The following is a 20822-nucleotide window of genomic DNA, read 5'->3' as shown; positions in this document are numbered from 1 at the left end:
GGACCCAGGGGCTGACCTGGGGGTGAGGGAGATCTGGGGCTGAGGGACCCAGGGGTCTGAGCTGGGGGGTGAGGGAGATCTGGGGCTGAGGGGTCCAGGGGGCAGATGGGGGCTGGGTGGGGATGCCTGGTTGGGAGCAGCCGGGCAGGGGTCTGGTATCAGGAGTGTGGGGGGGTCCGGGCCCTGGACCCCCAATTCCTGCGATTCCCCCCGACTCTCAGCCAGCCAGGAACGCAGGAGGGTTATTAGCCGACAGGACCCAGGCCCAGGCAGGGCTTGTGGGTACAACCAGGACCCCCAGCCGGGTCCCGTGAGGGGTGGGGAGCCCAGACCCCGGTTCTGGCTTCCCACTGTTTCCCCAGCCAGCTCCAAACTGACCCCCCCCATTCCCACCCCCCCTGAGCCAGCCAGTCCCTGCCCTGGGGCCGGGGGGAGCCGGCGCCCCCTAGAGGGGTCAGGCCCCTGCCCCACTCCCCCCCCCCAGAGCCAGCCAGTCCCTGCCCTGGGGACGGTGGGAGCCGGCGCCCCCCAGAGGGGTCAGGCCCCAGCCCCACTCCCGCCCCGAGCCAGCCAGTCCCTGCCCTGGGGTCTGATGGGAGCTGGCGCCCCAGAGGACAGGCCCCTGCCCCATTCCCTGCCCCGAGCCAGCCAGTCCCTGCCCTGGGGCTGGGGGGAGCCGGCGCCCCCCGGAGGGGACAGGCTCCTGCCCCATTCCCCCCCCCCCCCCCCCGAGCCAGCCAGGCCCTGCCCTGGGGCCGGATGGGAGCCGGGGCCCCCCGGAGGGGACCGGTCCCAGGGTTGGGTCCCTGCAGGGGTCGCTGGGTGGAAATTCAGCCCTTCCCCCTCCAGCCCCCCCGCCCGAGGGCTCGTCCCGCCTGGAAGCACAGGCTGTACCGGGCCGGGGGCCGGCGGGCGGCCTGGCAGCCCCAGGGCCCCTGGAACGGCCGGACGGCCGGACGGAGGCGGGGGGGGGAACGTGACTCACCCTTGGCCCACACCCCACGGTCACTCCCTCCTTGTTGTTGTTTCTCTAATGACACGGAAGAATTCGGCTGGCTCCGAACCCAGCCCGAGCCTGGGACGAGGCAGCCAGGACTCCTGGGTCCTACCCTGGTGGGGGGCTGGGAGCCAGGACTCCTGGGTTCTACCCTGGTGCGGGGGCTGGGAGTCAGGACTCCTGGGTTCTACCCTGGTGGGGGGGCTGGGAGCCAGGACTCCTGGGTTCTACCCTGGTGCGGGGGCTGTGATTCAGGACTCCTGGGTTCTACCCTGGTGCGGGGGCTGGGAGCCAGGACTCCTGGGTTCTACCCTGGTGGGGGGGCTGGGAGCCAGGACTCCTGGGTTCTACCCTGGTGGGGGGGCTGGGAGCCAGGACTCCTGGGTTCTACCCGGGTGGTGGAGAGGGGCTGGGACCCAGGACTCCTGGGTTCTACCCTGGTGGGGGGGCTGGGAGCCAGGACTCCTGGGTTCTACCCTGGTGGTGGAGAGGGGCTGGGAGCCAGGACTCCTGGGTTCTACCCAGGTGGTGGAGGGGGGCTGGGAGCCAGGACTCCTGGGTTCTACCCTGGTGGTGGAGAGGGGCTGGGAGCCAGGACTCCTGGGTTCTACCCTGGTGGTGGAGGGGGGCTGGGAGCCAGGACTCCTGGGTTCTACCCTGGGGGGGCTGGGAGCCGGGCCGTGTGTTCTGGCCCCGGTGGGTGTTTTGCTGGATGAAGTCTGTGATCAGAGCGTGACTCAGGAAGTGTCGGGGGGCCCTGGGGAGCGGCCCCGGGGTGGGGTGTCTAGCCGGGCACTAGCAGGTGCAGAGGCTGACGTGCCAGAGCAGGGCCCTGGGAGGTTTCTTGCGTGTCTCTGGGTTTGTTTTCTCCCTTGCAAAAGAATCCCGTGTCCGTGTGAAGCAGCCGTAAATCACAGGGCCGGGCCGGGCTGCACCCAAACACCGCACGGGCCAGCAGGCTCCGGCCAGGGAACCCAGCCCGGGGTGACGGACCCCCAGCCGGCCAAGAGCCCCTGTGTGAGGGACTCTGCCGGGAGAACAGCACAAGCAGCGAACCCAGGCATCCTGGTTCCTGTCCCCAGCCTCCCCCCCCCGACCACTAGACCCCACTGCCCTCCTGGAGCAGGGAGAGAACCCAGGAGTCCTGGCTCCCAGCCCCCTGCTCTATCCACCAGCCCCACTTCCTCTCCCAGAGTGGGGAGAGAACCCAGGAGTCCTGGCTCCCAGCCCCCTGCTCTATCCACCAGCCCCACTTCCCTCCCAGAGCAAGGAAAGACCCCCGGAGCCCTGGCGGGGGACGGAGCCGTGGCGGAGCAGGAGCAGCCGAGGAGGCCAGGGGTGTGAGGGGGAGCCAGGCTGCAGCCTGGGCTCCGTCCCGCCACCCCTGCACCCGCCCCGCCCGCCGCCCAGCACCGGGCCACATCTGGGATCCATCGCCCGGCCCAGCTGCAAAGTTCATGGGCTGCTGGTGCTTCCAACCCTGAGCTCATCCCGGCGCTCGCCGCCCAGCTCCTGAGTCACCCCGTGCCCCACGGCACAGCCCCCCGCTGCCCCCCCCGCAGCCCAGCCCCGAGCGCGGCCCACGGGCCAGGGGGCGCCGGGACTGCCAGGGCAGAGCCCCCAGCTGCCCCCCCCGCTGCCCCCACCCCTAGCGCGGCCCTGGGGCCATGGGGAGCCCTGACTGCCCGGGCAGAGCCCCCGGCTGCCCCCCCCCGCAGCCCAGCCCCCAGCGCCCCCCGGGGGCCATGGGGAGCCCGGACTGTTGCGTTGCATGCGGGCCGGATAAAGCACAACAACCAATATGATTGCAAGCTGAATTATTTATTATTTACAATGCATTATATTATATAGGCTTTTTTATATTAGCAAACGTTAGACACACCAACATTACATTGCTGCTGATTGGTTTTTTGTTTGATACACACACTTTTTACATGCATGGCCCTTTGCTTACTGGTTTCCCATTTCCCATGCAACTTATCTGATCCCAGTTAGGCCACCTGGCATTTGCCTCGCTCTGGCAGTTCCCTACTTTCTCATAACAACTTTATCTAACTCCTCTATTCTTGTTGTCCTGCTGCTGTAACTTTCCACCAAGGCAGCATAGGGATGATGTAACCCGACACCTGACTGCCCGGGCGGAGCCCCCTGCTGCCCCCCCTGCCCCCTGTAGCCCAGCCCCTAGCACCGCCCTGGGGCCATGGGTAGCCCTGACTGCCCGGGCAGAGCCCCCTGCTGCCCCCCCCCTGCAGCCCAGCGCCTAGCGCCGCCCTGGGGCCATGGGGAGCCCTGACTGCCCGGGCAGAGCCCCCTGCTGCCCCCGCAGCCCAGCCCCAGCGCCGCCCTGGGGCCATGGGGAGCCCGACTCCCGGGCAGAGCCCCCTGCTGCCCCCCCTGCAGCCCAGCCCCCAGCGCCGCCCTGGGGCCCTGGGGAGCCCCTCCCGGGCAGAGCCCCTGCTGCCCCTGCAGCCCAGCCCCTAGCGCCGCCCTGGGGCCATGGGGAGCCCAGACTGCCCGGCAGAGCCCCTGCTGCCCCCGCAGCCCAGCCCCTAGCGCCGCCCTGGGGCCATGGGGAGCCCTGACTGCCCGGCAGAGCCCCTGCTGCCCCGCAGCCCAGCCCCTAGCGCCGCCCTGGGGCCATGGGGAGCCCTGACTGCCCGGCAGAGCCCCTGCTGCCCCTGCAGCCCAGCCCCTAGCGCCGCCCTGGGGCCATGGGGAGCCCTGACTGCCCGGGCAGAGCCCCTGCTGCCCCTGCAGCCCTGCCCCCAGCGCTGCCCTGGGGCCAAGGGGAGCCCTGACTGCCCAGGCAGAGCCCCTGCTGCCCCCGCAGCCCGGCCCCTAGCGCTGCCCTGGGGCCATGGGGAGCCCTGACTGCCCGGGCCGAGCCCCCCGCTGCCCCCCCTGCAGCCCAGCCCCTAGCGTCGCCCTGGGGCCACGGGGAGCCCGGACTGCCCGGGCAGAGCCTCCGGCTGCTCCCGCAGCCCAGCCCCTAGCGCCGCCCTGGGGCCATGGGGAGCCCTGACTGCCCGGGCAGAGCCCCCTGCTGCCCCCCCCGCAGCCCAGGCCCCAGGGACCCCCGCTGGCCCTGCAGCAGGCCTAGGTCCCAGGCAGGGTTAATGGTCGGTGCTGCCAAGTCTCCTCCCCTGCCCGTCACCCACTTTCATTTTCACTCTTGGCACCTCGGCTGGGTCCTGCTGGGCCGAGCTCCCCGGACCCGAACCCGGACCCCCACCACATCCCCCCGCCCGGCTGGGGGCTCCTGCCCCGCCCTGCTCCCGGACGCCTGGGTCCTGCTGGGCCGAGCTCCCGCACCACATCCCCCCGCCCGGCTGGGGGCTCCTGCCCCGCCCTGCTCCCGGACGCCTGGGTCCTGCTGGGCCGAGCTCCCGCACCTCATCCCCCAGCCCGGCTGGGGCCTCCTGCCCCGCCCTGCTCCCGGACGCCTGGGTCCCTGATTGCTGCCGTGGGGATGGGGCCCCGGAAACACCTGCTGCTGGTGTGGCTGGTGCTGTGGTTCCTACTCGGCCTGGCTGAGCCAGGTGGGTCCCGGGGTGTGAACGGCACCCGGGGGGCAGGGCCGGAACAGCAGGGTGTGGGGAGGGGAGAGCTCCAGGGAGGGGGGCTGGGGGCACCCTCACCCCAGGAGGAAATCGGGGCTGGCCCCATGGCCGCGCTGGGGGCTGGGCTGGGCTGGGGGGGGCAGCAGGGGGGCTCTGCCCGGGCAGTCAGGGCTCCCCATGGCCCCAGGGCGGCGCTAGGGGCTGGGCTGCAGGGGGCAGCAGGGGCTCTGCCCGGCAGTCAGGGCTCCCATGGCCCCAGGGCGGCGCTAGGGGCTGGGCTGCAGGGGGCAGCAGGGGGCTCTGCCCGGGCAGTCAGGGCTCCCCATGGCCCCAGGGCGGCGCTGGGGCTGGGCTGCAGGGTGGGGGCAGCAGGGGCTCTGCCCGGGCAGTCAGGGCTCCCATGGCCCCAGGGCGGCGCTAGGGGCTGGGCTGCAGGGGCAGCAGGGGCTCTGCCCGGGCAGTCAGGGCTCCCCATGGCCCCAGGGCGGCGCTAGGGCTGGGCTGCAGGGGTCAGCAGGGTCTCTGCCCGGGCAGTCAGGGCTCCCATGGCCCCAGGGCGGCGCTAGGGGCTGGGCTGCAGGGGGCAGCAGGGGCTCTGCCCGGCAGTCAGGGCTCCCATGGCCCCAGGGCGGCGCTAGGGGCTGGGCTGGGCTGCAGGGGACGGGGCGGGGGCAGCAGGGGCACTGGGCTGGAGGGGCAGCAGGGGGCAGCGGGGGCACTGGGCTGCAGGGGAGTGTGGGGGGGTTGTGGGGGGGTCCCCTCCCCAGACTCACCCCCTCTCCCACCGGCGCAGCCCCCGACGGGCCCCACAGCCTGGCCTATCACTACGTGGGCACCTACGAGGCCTCGGGGCTGCTGGAGTTCGGGGCGGCCGGGCTGCTGGACGGGGCCCCCATCGACGGCTACGACCGCGCCGCCCGCGCCAAGGTGCCCGCCCAGCCCTGGGTGGGGGAGGGGCTGGGCCCCGAGTACTGGCGCCAGGGGGGGGCCTCGCGGGCCGCCAAGGAGGCCTGGTTCCGGCGCAACGTGGAGACCCTCAAACGGAGAAGCAACGAGACGCAGGGTGAGCGGCCCCGGCCCCCCGTGCCCTGCGCCCCCGGCCCCGTGCCCTGAGCCCCCAACCCCGAGCCCTGAGCCCCCAGCACCCAGATCCTGCCCCCGGCCCCCGTGCCCTGAGCCCCCAACCCCATCCCCTGAGCCCCCAGCAGCCAGATCCTCCCCAACCCCGTGCCCTGAGCCCCCAGCACCCAGATCCTCCCCGGCCCCCGTGCCCTGAGCCCCCAACCCCATCCCCTGAGCCCCCAGCAGCCAGATCCTCCCCAACCCCCGTGCCCTGAGCCCCCAGCAGCCAGATCCTCCCCGGCCTCCCGTGCCCTGAGCCCCCAGCACCCAGATCCTGCCCCCAACCCCATCCCCTGAGCCCCCAACCCCATCCCCTGAGCCCCCAGCAGCCAGATCCTCCCCGGCCTCCCGTGCCCTGAGCCCCCAGCACCCAGATCCTCCCCAACCCCGTGCCCTGAGCCCCAGCACCCAGATCCTCCCCCAGCCCCGTGCCCTGAGCCCCCAACCCCGAGCCCTGAGCCCCCAGCACCCAGATCCTGCCCCAACCCCGTGCCCTGAGCCCCCAACCCCGAGCCCTGAGCCCCCAGCACCCAGATCCTCCCCAACCCCCATGCCCTGAGCCCCCAGCACCCAGATCCTCCCCAACCCCCATGCCCTGAGTCCCCAAGCCCCCATGCCCTGAGCCCCCAGCACCCAGATCCTCCCCGGCCCCCGTGCCCTGAGCCCCCAGCACCCAGATCCTCTCCCGGCCCCCGTGCCCTGAGCCCCCAGCACCCAGATCCTCCCCTGGCCCCGTGCCCTGAGCCCCCAGCACCCAGATCCTCCCGGCCCCCGTGCCCTGAGCCCCCAGCACCCAGATCCTCCCCTGGCCCCCGTGCCCTGAGCCCCCAGCACCCAGATCCTGCCCCTGGCCCCGTGCCCTGAGCCCCCAGCACCCAGATCCTGCCCCGGCCTCCCGTGCCCTGAGCCCCGCAGCACCCAGATCCTCCCCCGGCCCCCGTGCCCTGAGCCCCGGCCCCCGTGCCCTGAGCCCCCAGCACCCAGATCCCCGTGCCCTGAGCTCCCAGCTCTGGCTCCCCAACCTCTGAGTGCCCCGAGCCCCCCAGCACCCAGATCCTGCCCCCGGCCTCCCGTGCCCCGAGCCCCCCCGCACCCAGATCCTGCCCCCGGTCCCCCCGTGCCCCGAGACCCCCCGCACCCGGACCCCCCCGAGCCCCCTGTGGCCCATGGCCTGGTGTGTGGCCCCCCCCCGGCCTGACCCCCGGCTCTGCCCCCAGGCCGCCACACGCTGCAGTGGGCGCTGGGCTGCGAGCGGGAGCCCGGGGGGCTGGTTCGCGGCTGGTACCAGTTCGGCTACGACGGGCAGGACCTGGTGCTGTTCGACCGGGGCAACCGGCGCTGGCTGGCGGCTCTGCCCTGGGCTGAGGCCACGCGGCGCCGCTGGGACGCGCAGCCCGAGGTCGGGGAGCGGCTGCACCGGTACCTGGGGGACACCTGCCCGGAGTGGCTGGGCCGCTTCCTGCGCAGCCGGCGCGCCTGGGCCAGGAGGGCAGGTCGGGGCCGGGGGCGGGGCAGCCGCCCCCTGGCACGGGGCTGGGGGGCGGGGCTGCCGCCCCATGGAACGGGGCTGGGGGGGCGGAGCTGGCACCCCATGGAACGGGGCCGGGGGCGGGGCTGCTGCCCCATGGAACGGGGCTGGGGGGCGGGGCTGCCGCCCCATGGAACGGGGCCGGGGGGGGTCCCCCCATGGAACGGGGCCGGGGCGGCAGCCGCCCCATGGAACGGCGCTGGGGCGGCTGCCGCCCCATGGAACGGGGCCGGGGCGGGGCTGCTGCCCCATGGAACGGGGCCGGGGCGGGGCTGCCGCCCATGGAACGGGGCCGGGGTCACCCCATGGAACGGGCCGGGGCGGGGCTGCCACCCCTTGGACCGGGGCTGGGGGCGGGGCTGCTGCCCCATGGAAGGGGGCTGGGGCGGGCTGCCGCCCCATGGAACGGGGCTGGGGGTCACCCATGGAACGGGGCTGGGGAGGGTCACCCTGTGGAACGGGGCCGGGGCGGAGCTGCCGCCCCATGGAACGGGGCTGGGCGGGGCTGCCGCCCCATGGAACGGGGCTGGGGGGGCGGGGCTGTAACCCCATGGAACGGGGGCTGGGGGAAGGGTCGCCCCATGGAATGGGGTCTGGGGAGGGGTCACCCTGTGGAACGGGGCTGGGGGGGCAGTCACCCCATGGAACGGGGCCTCCCTGGGCTGGGGTCATCCCCCCATGGATTAGGGGGCTGGGAGGAGGGGTGACTCCACGGTTTGGAGGAGGGGGTGACCTCAGGGGTTGGGGTGACCCCGCAGATTGGGGACAGAAGTGATCCCAAGCAAAGGGGGAGGGATGATCCACAGATCGGGGTCTGGGGTGACCCCCCCAGATCCAGGGCTGGGTGACCCCAAGGAAAGGGGGACAAGTGACCCCACAAATCAGGGGCTGGGGTGACCCCAAGGAAAGGGGGATGGGTGACCCCACAGATGGGGGGCTGGGTGACCCCACAGATCAGGGGCTGGGTGACCCCACAGACGGGGGGCAGGGCTCTCACTGTCTCTCCCCCCCAGCTGCCCCCCAGCTGCAGGCCTGGTCCCGCCCAACCCCCGGGCACCCGGGCTGGCTGACTCTGGGGTGCCAGGCCTGGGGGTTCCCCACGCGGGACATCGAGGTGTCCTGGCTGCGGGGGAACGCGACGCTGCCGGGGGCCGAGGCGGGCGCGGGGCTGCCCAGCGACGGGAGCTACCAACGCCAGAGCCGCCTGCCTGGAGAGAGGTGAGGCCCAGGGGTGGTGCCAGGCCAGGCACGGGGACCTGGAGACGCCGCTGGAGACTGCGTGGGGTAAGTGCCCCCCCAGACCCCCCCCCGCCCCCCCTGCCCCCACGCCCCTGCCACGGGGCTCCCCCCATAGCCCCCCAGCTCCCCTTCCCCCACCGCCCGGCCACGGGGATCCCCCCAGAGACCACCAGCGCCCCCTTCCCCCACTGCCCTGCCACTGGGATCCCCCCAGAGACCCCCAGCACCCCTTCCCCACTGCCCTGCCACTGGGATCCCCAGAGACCCCCAGCGCCCCTTCCCACTGCCCTGCCACCGGGATCCCCAGAGACCCACCAGAGACCCTTCCCCACTGCCCTGCCACTGGGATCCCCAGCACCCCCAGCGCCCCCTTCCCCACTGCCCTGCCACCGGGATCCCCAGAGACCCCAGCGCCCCCTTCCCCACTGCCCTGCCACTGGGATCCCCAGTGCCCCCAGCACCCCTTCCCCACTGCCCTGCCACTGGGATCCCCAGAGACCCCAGCACCCCTTCCCACTGCCCTGCCACTGGGATCCCCAGAGACCCCCAGCGCCCCCTTCCCCCACTGCCCTGCCACCGGGATTCCCCCAGAGACCCCCCAGCACCCCTTCCCCCCACTGCCCTGCCACTGGGATCCCCAGAGACCCCAGCGCCCCTTCCCCACTGCCCTGCCACTGGGATCCCCAGAGACCCTCAGCGCCCCTTCCCCCACTGCCCTGCCACTGGGATCCCCAGAGACCCCAGCGCCCCCTTCCCCACTGCCCTGCCACTGGGATCCCCAGCACCCCCAGCGCCCCTTCCCCCACTGCCCTGCCACTGGGATCCCCAGTGCCCCCAGCACCCCTTCCCCACAGCCCTGCCACCGGGATCCCCAGAGACCCCAGCGCCCCTTCCCCACTGCCCTGCCACCGGGATCCCCCCAGAGACCTCCCAGCGCCCCTTCCCACTGCCCTGCCACTGGGATCCCCAGAGACCCCCAGCGCCCCTTCCCCACAGCCCTGCCACTGGGATCCCCAGAGACCCCCAGCGCCCCCTTCCCCCACTGCCCTGCCACCGGGATCCCCCCCCCTCCCCACTGCCCCTGCCCCCACAGCCCTGCCAGCACCCCGCGCTGGAGCCTCCCACCCCAATTTCTAACCGTTCTCCCCATGGCTCTGTCCCAGCCTCCAGCTCCCAGCCTCCAGGAGCCTGCCTCTCGGAGGGCGTCTCCCTGGACCGTGGCCAGGGCGACTCTGGGGGTGCTGGGGGCCTGGCCGGCCTGGCGGGGGCGCTGCTGCAGGAGGCGAGGTAAGGGGGGGCGGGCGGGGGCGCAGCTGGGCTGAGAACGGGCACAACTCGTCTCCTGACCCCCCCCACCGCTTGTGTCTCTGCAGCTCGCTGGAAGCTGGGACAGTCCCGACTGGGCCTGGCCTCAGGTGAGACCCCCCCCCCCTCAGACAGGGAGTGGGGTCCTGGGGGATATGCCCTGGGTCTCCCCCAGGATACCCCTCCGGGAGCCCCCTGCCCCCTCCCTGTTGGGGCTACACCTGCTGGGGCCCCCTCCCCCTGGGGCGCCACCCCAGGACGGCCCTGCCCCACCCCCCGGCACCCCCGTCCCCCTGGGAGACCTGCCCCTGGGAGCCCCCCCCCCGGGGCCCCTTCCCCCTTGGGGCATCCCCCCACCCCGCAAACCCCCTTGACCCCGGGCTGGGAGATGCACCCCACCCCCAGGCACTGAGTAACCTGCCCCCCTTCTCCTCCCCCAGAGGAAGAGGTGCCCGAAGACAGCTGATCCCATGGGTCTGGTAAGTGCAGCGCCCCCCGCCCCCCATCACAGCCCCCGCTCCGCACCTGGGGATTTCTGGGGGAGCAGGTCCGCCCCCCCGTGGCCACAGCAGGTACTGCAGCCCTGACTTCCCCAGCTCCCAGTCCGCCCCTCCCGCCCCCCAGGGGGGTTTCGGGGGGGGTGACCCCCAGCTAATGCCTTTACCGACCCCAGCAGGTTTTCCCTCCACCCCCCCCTCCGGCCCCTTCTCTCATTCCCTTGTTTTTCCCCCAGGCCGGATTTTCCACCCGGACGCCTGGGTTCCTGGCCACCCAAGGCTGGACACGTGAACTGAGTCGGAAACGTCGCCTGGCCCTTGAGAACCTGGGGGCCCCACTGATTGTCAATTGATTTCTGCCCCCAGCCCCCCGGTTCACTGTCTCCCCCCGCGCCCCCCACCCAGGGCCGCACGCCCAGGCAGGGAGCGAAGGGCCGTGGGAAATGGCCCCTTTCCCTCGCTGGCCGTGCAGCGCCGAGCACCCGAGGCCGGGCCACTGCTGCAATATGATCATAAAGAACCGTTGTAATCGTCACCCGTGTCGGTGCCTCCCCCAGCGCCAGGGCTGGGCGGGGAAACAACCCCCGGCAGCAAAGCCCCAGGGGCTGGTGGAGTCGCAGAACCGGCACCCCAGAGGGGACAGGCCCTGGCCCCATTCCCTGCCCCGGGGCCAGATCAGAGCCAGCGACCCCCAGAGGGGACAGGCCCCTGCCCCATGGCCAGATCAGAGCCAGCGACCCCCAGAGGGGACTAGCCCTGGCCCCATTCCCTGCCCGGGGCCGGATCAGAGCCAGCGACCCCCAGAGGGGACAGGCCCTGGCCCCATTCCCCGCCCCCCTGAGCCAGCCAGTCCCTGCCCTGGGGCCGGATGGGAGCCGGCGCCCCCCAGAGGGGACAGGCCCTGCCCCATTCCCCGCCCCCCTGAGCCAGCCAGTCCCTGCCCTGGGGCCGGATGGGAGCCGGCGCCCCCCAGAGGGGACAGGCCCTGCCCCATTCCCACCCCCTGAGCCAGCCAGTCCCCGCCCTGGAGCCGGCGCCCCCCAGAGGGGACAGGCCCCCTGTCCCGTTCGCCGCCCCGGGGCCGGATCAGAGCCAGCGACCCCCAGAGGGGACAGGCCCCTGCCCCACTCCCGGAGCCAGCCAGTCCCTGCCCCGGGGCCGGGTGGGAGCCGGCGCCCCCCAGGGGACAGGCCCCGTGTCCCGTTCCCCGCCCCCGGCAGGCTCCATGTTCACCAGTCAGGAGCCCGACTCCGGAGCTGAATTCTGCACATCACATTTATTTACACAAGGGGAAAATCAACAGAATCCCCGCCCCGCTGGAAACCCCTTTGCGCAGACTCCCTGGTGGGGAACACGCTGCCGTGGGGCTGGGTGCGAATCGCCACCCAGGGGCCTGCGCACTCAGCCGCTCCCTGCGACCCTTCAGCACAGCCGAGCGCTGACCAGCCCCCGCCCCACACCCCGGGCCCCCCCACGGCACCCCAGGGGACCAGGGAAAGCCCCGTTACTGCGGCCAAGCAGGGGGGCAGGAGTTCCCACCCCCCCCAGCGACAGGCTCAGGCTCTGTGCAGACTCAGGCAGCGTCGCACTCAGGGCAGCACCGGGTTCGGGCTCTGCACACTCAGGGCAGCCCCGCCCCTCATAGCACCGGGTTCAGGCTCTCTGCCCCCCCCCCCAGCTTTAACCCACCAGCCCCCACTCCCTTCGCAGCCGGGGGCCAGGGCCGGGGGCCAGGGCCAGGGGGCAGAGCCAGGGGCAGAGCCGGGGGCTCCGGCTCACAGCGGCCGCTCCCGCGCGTGCACCCGCAGGTGGGAGCCGGGGGGCAGGGCCAGGGGCCAGGGCCGGGGGCTCCGGCTCACAGCGGGCGCTCCGTGGCATGCACCCGCAGGTGGGAGCCATGGGTCAGGGCCGGGGGGCAGGGCGGGGGGCTCCGGCTCACAGCGGCCGCGCCCGCGCGTGCACCCGCAGGTGGGAGCCGGGGGGCAGGGCCAGGGGCTCCGGCTCACAGCGGTTGCGCCCGGGCGTGCACCTGTAGGTGGGAGCCGGGGGGCAGGGCCAGGGGCAGGGCTGGGAGGCAGAGCCAGGGGCAGGGCCGGGGCAGGGCCAGGGCTCGGCTCACAGCGCCGCGCGTGCACCCGCAGGTGGGAGCCGGGGCAGGGCTGGGGGCAGGGCTGGGGCAGGGCCGGGTCTCCAGCTCACAGCGGCGCCCGCGCATGCACCCGCAGGTGGGAGCCGGGGGGCAGGGCCGGGGCAGAGCCGGGTCCTACTCGCGCCGGGCGGGCGTGCAAGGTAGGGCCCAGGGCAGGGCCGGCAGGGCCGGGGCAGGGCCGGGCCGCGCCCGCGCGCACGCACAGTGGGTGCCTGCAGAGGGGGGGGGCCGGGCCGGGGGCCAGGGCAGGGTCTCCAGCTCACAGCGGCCGCGCCACGCACCCGCAGGTGGGAGCAGGGGTAGGGGCCGGGGCAGAGCCAGGGTCTCCAGCTCACAGCGGCCGCCCGGGCGTGCACCCGCAGGTGGGAGCTGGGGGGCAGGGCCAGGGGGCAGGGCCGGGGGCAGGGCGGGGGCTCCGGCTCACAGCGGCCGCGCCCGCGCGTGCACCCGCAGGTGGGCCGTCAGGTGGGAGCTGTGCCGGAAGCGCTTGCAGCAGGCAGGGCAGGCGAAGGGCCGCCGCCGTGTGGATGCGCTGGTGCCCGGTGAGGTGGAGCCCTTGCTGAAGGCCTTGCCGCACTGGGCGCAGGCGCGGGGCGCCGCCCGTGGGTGCGCTGGTGCTGCAGCAGGTCGGAGCTCTGGCCGAAGCTCTTGCCGCACGGGGGGCAGGGGTAGGGGCGCTCGCCGCGGTGCAGCCGCCGGTGCGTCAGCAGGTTGGAGCTGCGGCTGAAGCCGCGCCCGCACTCGGCGCAGACGTAGGGCTTCTCGCCCGTGTGCACCCGCCGGTGGGCCACCAGGTCCGAGGCCTGGCTGAAGCGGCGGGGGCAGTCGGGGCAGCGGTGCGGGCGCTCGCCCGTGGGGATGCGCTGGTGCTTGACCAGCACGGAGGTGTCGCCGACGCGCTTGCCACACTCGGGGCAGGGGTAGGGGCGCTCGCCCGGGTGCAGGCGCCGGTGCGTCCGCAGGTTGGAGCGCGCAGGAAGCCGCGCCCGCTCCGGGCACCGGAAGGGCTTGTCGCCCGTGGATCCGCTGGTGGGCCACCAGGTTGGAGCTGCGGAGAACCGCTTCCCGCACACCAGGCACGGGTAGGGCGCCGCCGGGCTGGGGGCGGGGCCGAGCTGGGGGCCTCCTGGGGGCAGGCTCTGACCCATGACCCAGAGTGCCAGGCTGGGGGGCCGGGCCCTGATCTATGGTGCCCTGACTCAGGGGGTTCTGCTGCGGGGCAGGATCTGACCTGTGACCCATGGGGCCCTGGCTCAGGGGACCCTGATGGGGGGCAGGCTCTGACCCCTGACCCGTTGGGGGCTGCCGGGGGGCAGGCTCTGACCCATGACCCGTGGGGGGTTCCTGGGGGGCAGGATCTGACTCGTGACCCGTTGGGGCTGCCGGGGGGCAGGCTCTGACCCATGACCCGTGGGGGGTTCCTGGGGGGCAGGATCTGACTCGTGACCCATGGGGGGCTGCTGGGGGGCAGGCTCTGACCCATGACCCGTGGGGGGTTCCTGGGGGGCAGGATCTGACTGGGGACCCGGTGGGGGCTGCCGGGGGGCAGGCTCAGCCCCATGACCCGTGGGGGGTTCCTGGGGGGCAGAATCTGACTCGTGACCCGTGGGGGGCTGCCGGGGGGCAGGCTCTGACCCATGACCCGTGGGGTTCCTGGGGCAGGCTCTGACTCGTGACCCGTGGGGGGCTGCCGGGGGGCAGGAGCTGACCCGTGACGCAGGGGGCCCTGCTGGGTGAGGGTGTCCTGGCCAGAGAGGGGCTCTGAGCTGTGACCCAGGGGGCCCTGCTGGGGCAGGGGGCAGGAGCCCTGATTCTGGGGGCCGGGCTCTGCCTCCTGCCGCCCGGCGCCCTCGGGCCCGTGGCCCCGCCGGTGGCGCGCCAGGGTGGAGCTGCGGGCGAAGCTGGCCCCGCAGCGCTGGCAGCGGTAGGGCCGCTCCCCGGTGTGGCTGCGCTGGTGGTTGACCAGGGTGGAGGCCAGGTTGAAGCCGGCGCCGCACTGGCCGCAGCGGAAGGGCCGCTCCCCGGTGTGGGCGCGCTGGTGCTGCACCAGGTCGGAGCTGCGCCGGAAGCCCTTGCCGCAGTCGGGGCAGGCGAAGGGGCGCTCGCCCGTGTGCCGGCTCCGGTGGGCGGCCAGCCCCGACTGCACGGCGAAGGCCTCCCCGCACTGGCCGCAGCGGTAGGGGCGCTCGCCCGTGTGCAGGCGCCGGTGCTTGGCCAGCGAGGAGCTCTGGGAGAAGGCGCGGCCGCAGTGCCCGCAGCGGTAGGGGCGCTCGCCCGTGTGCAGGCGCCGGTGCCGCTGCAGGGTGGAGCTGGCGCGGAAGCTGCGCCCGCACACGGAGCAGTCGTAGGGCTTCTCGCCCGTGTGGGTGCGCCGGTGCGCCAGGAAGTTGGAGCTGGCGCTGAAGGCCCGGCCGCAGTCGGGGCAGACGTAGGGCCGCTCGCCCGTGTGGATCCGCAGGTGCTGCGTCAGGTGGGAGCTCTGCCCGAAGGCCCGGCCGCACTCGGGACAGGCGTACTGCCGCCCGGGGGCCGGGGGCCCGGCCGGTCTCGCTGGGGCGCCGATCCCCGGCTGGGGCGCTGGGGCACAGCTGTGGGGCGTCCCTGCCGGCCGGATCGTGGATTTGTTCAGCCCCTCGCCGGCCCCGCAGGGAGCCGGGGCAGAGCTGTGGGGCATCCCCACCAGCTGGATCGTGGATTCGTTCAGCCCCTCGCCGGCCCCGCGGGGAGCCGGGGCAGAGCTGTGGGGCATCCCCACCGGCTGGATCGTGGATTCATTCAGCGCCAGGGCAGAGCTGCGGGGAGCCGGGGCAGAGCTGCGGGGTGTCCCCACCGGCTGGACTGTGGATTCGTTCAGCCCCTCGCCGGCCCCGCGGGGAGCCGGGGCAGAGCTGTGGGGCGTCCCCGCCGCCCGGATCATGGATTCGTTCAGCACCAGGGCAGAGCTGCAGGGAGCCGGGGCAGAGCTGCGGGGCGTCTCCGCCGCCCGGATCGTGGATTCGTTCAGCCCCTCGTCGCCTGCCCCGCGGGGAGTCGGGTCCGCGTCTCTCTCCCCAGCAGGGTTTTCCCGCCGGCGCTCGCAGACACCTGGGCTGGGCAGATCACTCTCCTGGGGTCGTCCCGGTACCATCCCGTGTGGCCCCGCTGGCTGGGGATCCCCCTCCTCGGCCTCGCTGGCCGGCCCATCGCCTGCGGGGAAAGGATCTCGGTCAGCGTTCTCACGGTGCGGAACATCCCCCCCCCCCCCCCCGCAGGGTTTAGTAACTGCTGAGCTGTATTTTCACTCTGACAGGGGGGGTCTCGCACAGCCGCAGGGTAACCCGGCACTGACTGCCCTGGCGTGCGCTCAGCACAGCCTCCGCGTCCCATCCTCTCATTTACTCCCTCCTGTGCTGTCGTTTTCTCCCTAGTTCGCGGGTTCCCAGGGGAGATGGGGGGTTTCCCGTCCTCGGTGAAGCGAAGCTCTCGGCTCGGTCCCAGGTCTCTCTGTGAACCCCCCGGAGCCCCGTGGGACAGAGAGAGGGATTCAGACCCCAGCCGTCCCTGCTCGGAAAAGGGAACAAACCAGAGAGCTCAACGCAGGAATTATCCCCTCGCCGTGGGGAATCGGGGCCTGGTCGGGGAGGATCCGGAGCCAGGAACCCCCCCAGGATTCCACCGCTAGCGTCTGAGCCAGCTCGCTGTGCTGCCTTCCTGAGCCTGCAGACATGGACCCAGGGCCTCTGCTGCTGCTCAGCGCCTCCCAAGGGGGCAAAGAGACCGGGCAAGCTCTGAGCAGCAGCCGAGGCAGCCCCGGAGCTGGGGGGCAGAGGGACAGTGGGACAGACGGACGCGGGGGTGTAGTCAGGACCCAGCCCGGGCTGGCTGTGGGGCCTGATCCCAGCGCTTCTAGGCCTGAAAACAGCCTCCAGGGACAGACACACAGACAGGGACAGAGGTCTCTGGACAGACACACAGACAGGGACAGACAGACTCTAAGTAGCCAGGAACACACACAAAATGGAGGTTGTGAAACCAGGACACGCGCGGGGGCCCGTAAAGCCCCTTCTGTTACTGCCCAGGATTTAAAGGCCCCAGGAAGCCGGGGGGGGGGGGGATTTCTGAGCCGGTTTAAGCGACTCCTCACCTGTGCGGGCGTCTCTCGGGGTCTCCTCAGCGCCCCGGGGACCCGGGACCCCCGGCTCTGCCCCTCGCTCCATCCAGGAGAGCGCGTCCGGCCCAGGGATCAGAAATCCTGCTCGGGGGCCGGGACAGGCGAGATCAGGGCGTGCGACGCGGCAGGAGAATATCGGCTACAGGGAACGGCCCAAGACTTGAACCCAGCCCCGGCCTGCTCCGGGGGACGGGGCCTGACCCGGGGGGCAGGATACCGGGCGGGATGGGCCGTGGGGTGACCTGGGGGGCTGGGAGGGGGCAGGATACCAGGCGGGATGGACCCCTGGGGCTGACCCGGGGCAGGATACCAGGCGGGATGGGCCGTGGGGTGACCTGGGGGCAGGAGGGGGCAGGATACCAGGCGGGATGGGCCGTGGGGTGACCTGGGGGGCAGGGAGGGGGCAGGATACCAGGCGGAATGGGCCGTGGGGTGACCTGGGGGGCAGGGAGGGGGCAGGATACCAGGCGGGATGGACCCCTGGGGCTGACTGGGGGCAGGAGGGGGCAGGATACCGGGCGGGATGGGCTCGTGGGGCTGACTGGGGGCAGGATACCGGGCGGGATGGGCTCGTGGGGCTGACTGGGGCAGGGAGGGGATACCACCCCAGGGGTACCACAGTCCCTGGGGTCTCACTGTCCCCACTACAGACACCCAGGGTGGGGTGGGGATGCGGGGGCTCTGGGAGGACCGGGGGCTGTGGGATGTTAGGATCTTACTCACCCCCTGCCCGGGGCTGCTCCTGCCCCATGGCTGGATGGGGTCAGCGCCCCACTTCCTCCCGCCCCCACCGCGGTCCTGCAGCGCCTGGCCCGGCCCCTCCCTCACTGCCCCCCATCCCCTCCTGCCCTCCCCCCTTCCAGCCCCCATCCCCTCACCCCGCCCTCCACCCCCACGGTCCCACAGCGCCCCGGCCCGGCCCCTCCCGCACTGCCCCCCATCCCCCTCCTCCCCCCCCGTGGTCCCGCAGCGCCCCCCGCCCGCCCCGGCCCCGCCCCACCCGCACCGGCCGGCCCGGCGCAGCAGCTCCCTCCCCCGGCGGAGCACGGCGCTGCCGGCCCAGGGCGGCTCCAGCCCAGCGCGGCCCCGGCTCCCGCCCGGGCCGGGAGCAGCAGCGGGGCCGGGCGCGGACGCAGCAGCGGCGCTGACCCAGGAAGCCCAACCCCCGGGGGGGCGGGGCGGGGAGAGGCCCCGGGATGGGGGGGGACATGGACCCGCCCCCGGGCCCGCCGCTGCCGGGCGGGGGGGCGCAGCTGCTCCGGGCAGGGCAGAAAATGCTGCTGCTGTTGCTCGGTTCAGAGCCGCCCCCCACGGGGGGAAATCATCCCCCCCCCAATGGGCTCAGCTCCCCCCAACCCCCCCAGGGACGGGCTCAGCCCCCCCTCCCCAGTGACGGGCTCAGGCTCTCCGCACACTCAGGCAGGGTCCCTGTCGGTCACACTCAGGGCAGCCCCCCCCAGGGATGGGCTCAGGCTCTCGGCACACTCAGGCAGCTGAAGACAAGGCCACTGGGCACCGGGCACAGAGCGGGAGGTGCATGTGCGCACGCACACACGTGTCCATGCACACACACTCACACGCACACACGTGTCCATGCACACACACACACCCATGCACACACACACACCCGTGCACACACACCCACCCGTGCACACGCGCACACACGTGCCGACCGGTGGGTCGCACAAGCAAAATGTGCAACCAGTGACCGATGTGGGCCGTGGCTTTTGGCCAAGACGCCCCAGCCCTGGCCAGGCCCAGTCCTGCGAACCCCACCCCGGTGTTTTCTGTCCCCCAAGCCCCGTGGGCTGCGCGTCGCCGGCCCCTGGCCAGTCTGGGTCTCCGGGCCTGTCCTGGTGCGCCAGGCGCCGCAGAGCACCGTCCCCTCCCGCTCGCGCCGCGCGGCAGGCCGAGTTCTGGCTGCCCCCGGGGAGTTGACGCCCACCCCTCCCTAGGGACCCCCGGGAAACCCACCGCTCTTTAAAATGTCCCATGGGTTCAAAGGGTCCCTTGAGCTCCCACCACTGCCCGGGGTTTCCATCCGCCAGGTCTAGTCCCCGGCAGCCTCACAGACCAGCCCTCGGCGTGACAGACACCAGCCAGTAACCACAATGGACGCCGAGGGTTCACGACTGTTCGTCCAGGACTGCTCACCTGTGCCACCGGCCTGCGGCCCCTTCCCTCTGTCCAGGGGCTGCAACCGCCACTGTCACTGGGCTGGCCCCCTGCCCTCCCTCCCGCGGGCCGGCCCCGTGGGGCTGTCACTGCCCGGCCCCCTGCCCTCCCTCCCACGGGCCGGCCCAGTGGGGCTGTCCCTGCCCAGCCCCTGCCGTCCCTCCCGCGGGTCGGCCCCCTGCCCTCCCTCCCTCCCGCGGGCCGGCCCCCTGCCCTCCCTTCCACCCGCAGGCCGGCCCCCGGCCCGGCCGCCCCCGGGCCGGCCCCGTGGGGCTGTCACTGCCCGGCCCCCGGCCCTCCCTCCCGGGCCGGCCCCTGCCCTCCCTCCCGCGGGCCGGCCCAGTGGGGCTGTCACTGCCCGGCCCCCTGCCCTCCCTCCCGCGGGCCGGCCCCGTGGGGCTGTCACTGCCCAGCCCCTGCCCTCCCTCCCGCGGGCCGGCCCCGTGGGGCTGTCACTGCCTGGCCCCTGCCCTCCTCCCGCGGGCCGGCCCCTGCCCTCCTCCTCCCACGGGCCGGCCCAGTGGGGCTGTCACTGCCCGGCCCCTGCCCTCCCTCCCGCGGGCCGGCCCAGTGGGGCTGTCGTGACGGGGGGTCCCCCAGGGGGACTGCGCCCCCTGCTGCGGGGCCACCCGCCTGCTCACTCGCTCGGGGCTGGAGGAAATAGGGGACCCTGAGGCAGGCAGGGCCCCTCGCCCAGCCCTGCCCTGCCCCCAGCAACGGGCTTTGGGAAGAGCCCAACCCCTGTGGGATGAATTGGGGCGAAAAGCAGCTTCCGCTGTGGGGCAGAAGTGGGGAAAGGACGCTGAGCAATCGGGGACGTCCCTGCCCCATAGAACAGCCGCCCCCTACATGGGGGCTAAACTGTGACCGATAACACTCCTGTGTGACTGCCGCCCCGGCACCTGTGAGCAACCCTACAATAACAAACCCATGTGACCCCAGCCCTGGCGCACAGGAGGACTGAAGCGCATAGGAACGGCCACACCGGGTCAGAGCAAAGGTCCGTCCGGCCCAGTGTCCTGCCTGCCGACCGTGCCTGGAGCCAGGGGCCCCCGAGGGAATGAACAGAGCAGGGACTCATGCAGTGACCCATCCAGGGCCGTCCCTAGCTAGTCTGGGCCCTATGCGGCTCCCCGCGGGGGAGGGGGAGGCCTCCGTGGGGGTGGGGGCTGGCTTGGGGGGGAGGGGGGAACCCACCCCCAGCACTCACCGGCGGCGCGGCTCGGGCCAGGTCGCTGCACTTCCCGCCGGCCCTGCTGCAGTCCTCGGGGTGGGGCAGAGCGGGGGGGGCCTTGGGGAAGGGGTGGGGCAGGGGTGCCCCACGTTTCCTGGTGCCCTACGCAGCTGCATACGGGTAAGGACGGCCCTGGATCCATCCCCTGTTGTCCAGTCCCAGCTTCTGACAGTCAGAGGCCAGGGACACCCGGAGCAGGGGGTTGCACCCCTGCCCCTCCCGGCTAATCGCCATTGATGGGCCCGGCCTCCAGGAACTCACCGTGTTCTTTTAAACCCTGCTATAGTCTTGGCATCACGACATCCCCTGGCGAGGAGTCCCGCAGCCCGACTGTGCGCTGTGTGGGGAAATACGGCCTTGTGTTCCTGTTCATTTCGTTGGGTGACCCCCAGTTCTTGTGTTAGAAGGAGTAAAGAACAAACACGTCCTTATCTGCTTTCTCCACACCCGCCATGATTTTATAGATCTCGATCCTATCCCCCCTTAGCCGTCTCTTTTCCAAGCTGAAAAGTCCCAGTCTTATGAATCTCTCCTCACACAGCAGCTGTTCCAGACCCCTCATCATTTCTGTTCCCCTTTTCTGAACCTTTTCCAATCCCAACAGATCCTGTTTGAGATGGGGGGTGACCACATCCGCACGCAGTTTTCAAGGTGTGGACGTCCCATGGATTTATATAGAGGCAACATGTCGTATTATCTGTCCCTTTTGTAACGGTTCCCAACATCCTGGTCGCTTGTTTGGCTGCCGCTGCACATTGAGTGGATGTTCTCAGAGAACGGATACAACTTAGATAATGTTTTCACCCCTCATCTACAATGACTCCAAGATCTTTCTGGAATGGGAACAGCCAATTCAGACCCCATCG

General features: G+C 72.5%; 2 protein-coding genes and 1 long non-coding RNA gene across 4 annotated transcripts; 2 read left to right on the top strand and 1 right to left on the bottom strand.

The window, feature by feature from the left end:
- Window positions 1-4146: 4146 nt before the first annotated feature.
- On the top strand, window positions 4147-8429 carry LOC120393303 (class I histocompatibility antigen, F10 alpha chain-like). The gene is made up of 4 exons (XM_039517830.1): window positions 4147-4536; window positions 5351-5620; window positions 6897-7172; window positions 8221-8429. The coding sequence occupies exons 1-4, from the start codon at window positions 4467-4469 to the stop codon at window positions 8427-8429; spliced, it is 825 nt and encodes a 274-aa protein (XP_039373764.1). The 5' UTR covers window positions 4147-4466.
- Window positions 8430-8470: 41 nt separating this feature from the next.
- LOC120393326 lies at window positions 8471-10783 on the top strand. Of its 2 annotated transcripts, none has more exons than XR_005591994.1 (4): window positions 8471-8491; window positions 9820-9861; window positions 10192-10230; window positions 10485-10783. It is a non-coding gene; the product is annotated as an uncharacterized LOC120393326 (long non-coding RNA). The 2 variants fall into 2 exon arrangements; XR_005591993.1 differs by lacking the exon at window positions 8471-8491 and adding an exon at window positions 9722-9733.
- A 1400-nt stretch (window positions 10784-12183) lies between these two features.
- Window positions 12184-16747, bottom strand: LOC120393302 (zinc finger protein 345-like). The gene is made up of 5 exons (XM_039517829.1): window positions 16521-16747; window positions 13877-15583; window positions 12970-13523; window positions 12822-12883; window positions 12184-12277 (listed from the first exon to the last, which is right to left on the bottom strand). Exons 1-5 carry the CDS (start codon window positions 16591-16593, stop codon window positions 12184-12186), a joined length of 2490 nt encoding a protein of 829 aa, XP_039373763.1. The 5' UTR covers window positions 16594-16747.
- Window positions 16748-20822: the final 4075 nt, after the last annotated feature.

Source organism: Mauremys reevesii, unplaced genomic scaffold (assembly GCF_016161935.1).
Source record: "Mauremys reevesii isolate NIE-2019 unplaced genomic scaffold, ASM1616193v1 Contig18, whole genome shotgun sequence".
Lineage (NCBI taxonomy): Eukaryota > Metazoa > Chordata > Testudines > Geoemydidae > Mauremys > Mauremys reevesii.
Note: the sequence above shows the minus strand (reverse complement) of the source record. Positions and strands in the feature narration are given on the sequence as shown.

What these genes read in the sequence shown, in the direction of transcription:
- LOC120393303 (XM_039517830.1), top strand. Translation starts at nt 4,467, where the DNA reads ATGGGGCCCCGGAAACACCTGCTGCTGGTGTGGCTGGTGCTGTGGTTC. An exon ending in ACTCGGCCTGGCTGAGCCAG is followed by an intron (nt 4,537 to 5,350) that starts GTGGGTCCCGGG and finishes CCACCGGCGCAG; the next exon opens with CCCCCGACGGGCCCCACAGC. An exon ending in CGCCTGGGCCAGGAGGGCAG is followed by an intron (nt 7,173 to 8,220) that starts GTCGGGGCCGGG and finishes TCTCCCCCCCAG; the next exon opens with CTGCCCCCCAGCTGCAGGCC.
- LOC120393302 (XM_039517829.1), bottom strand. Translation starts at nt 16,593, where the DNA reads ATGGAGCGAGGGGCAGAGCCGGGGGTCCCGGGTCCCCGGGGCGCTGAG. An exon ending in CCCGAGAGACGCCCGCACAG is followed by an intron (nt 15,584 to 16,520) that starts GTGAGGAGTCGC and finishes CTTTCCCCGCAG; the next exon opens with GCGATGGGCCGGCCAGCGAG. An exon ending in GAACCCCCCACGGGTCATGG is followed by an intron (nt 13,524 to 13,876) that starts GTCAGAGCCTGC and finishes GCCTGCCCCCAG; the next exon opens with GAGGCCCCCAGCTCGGCCCC.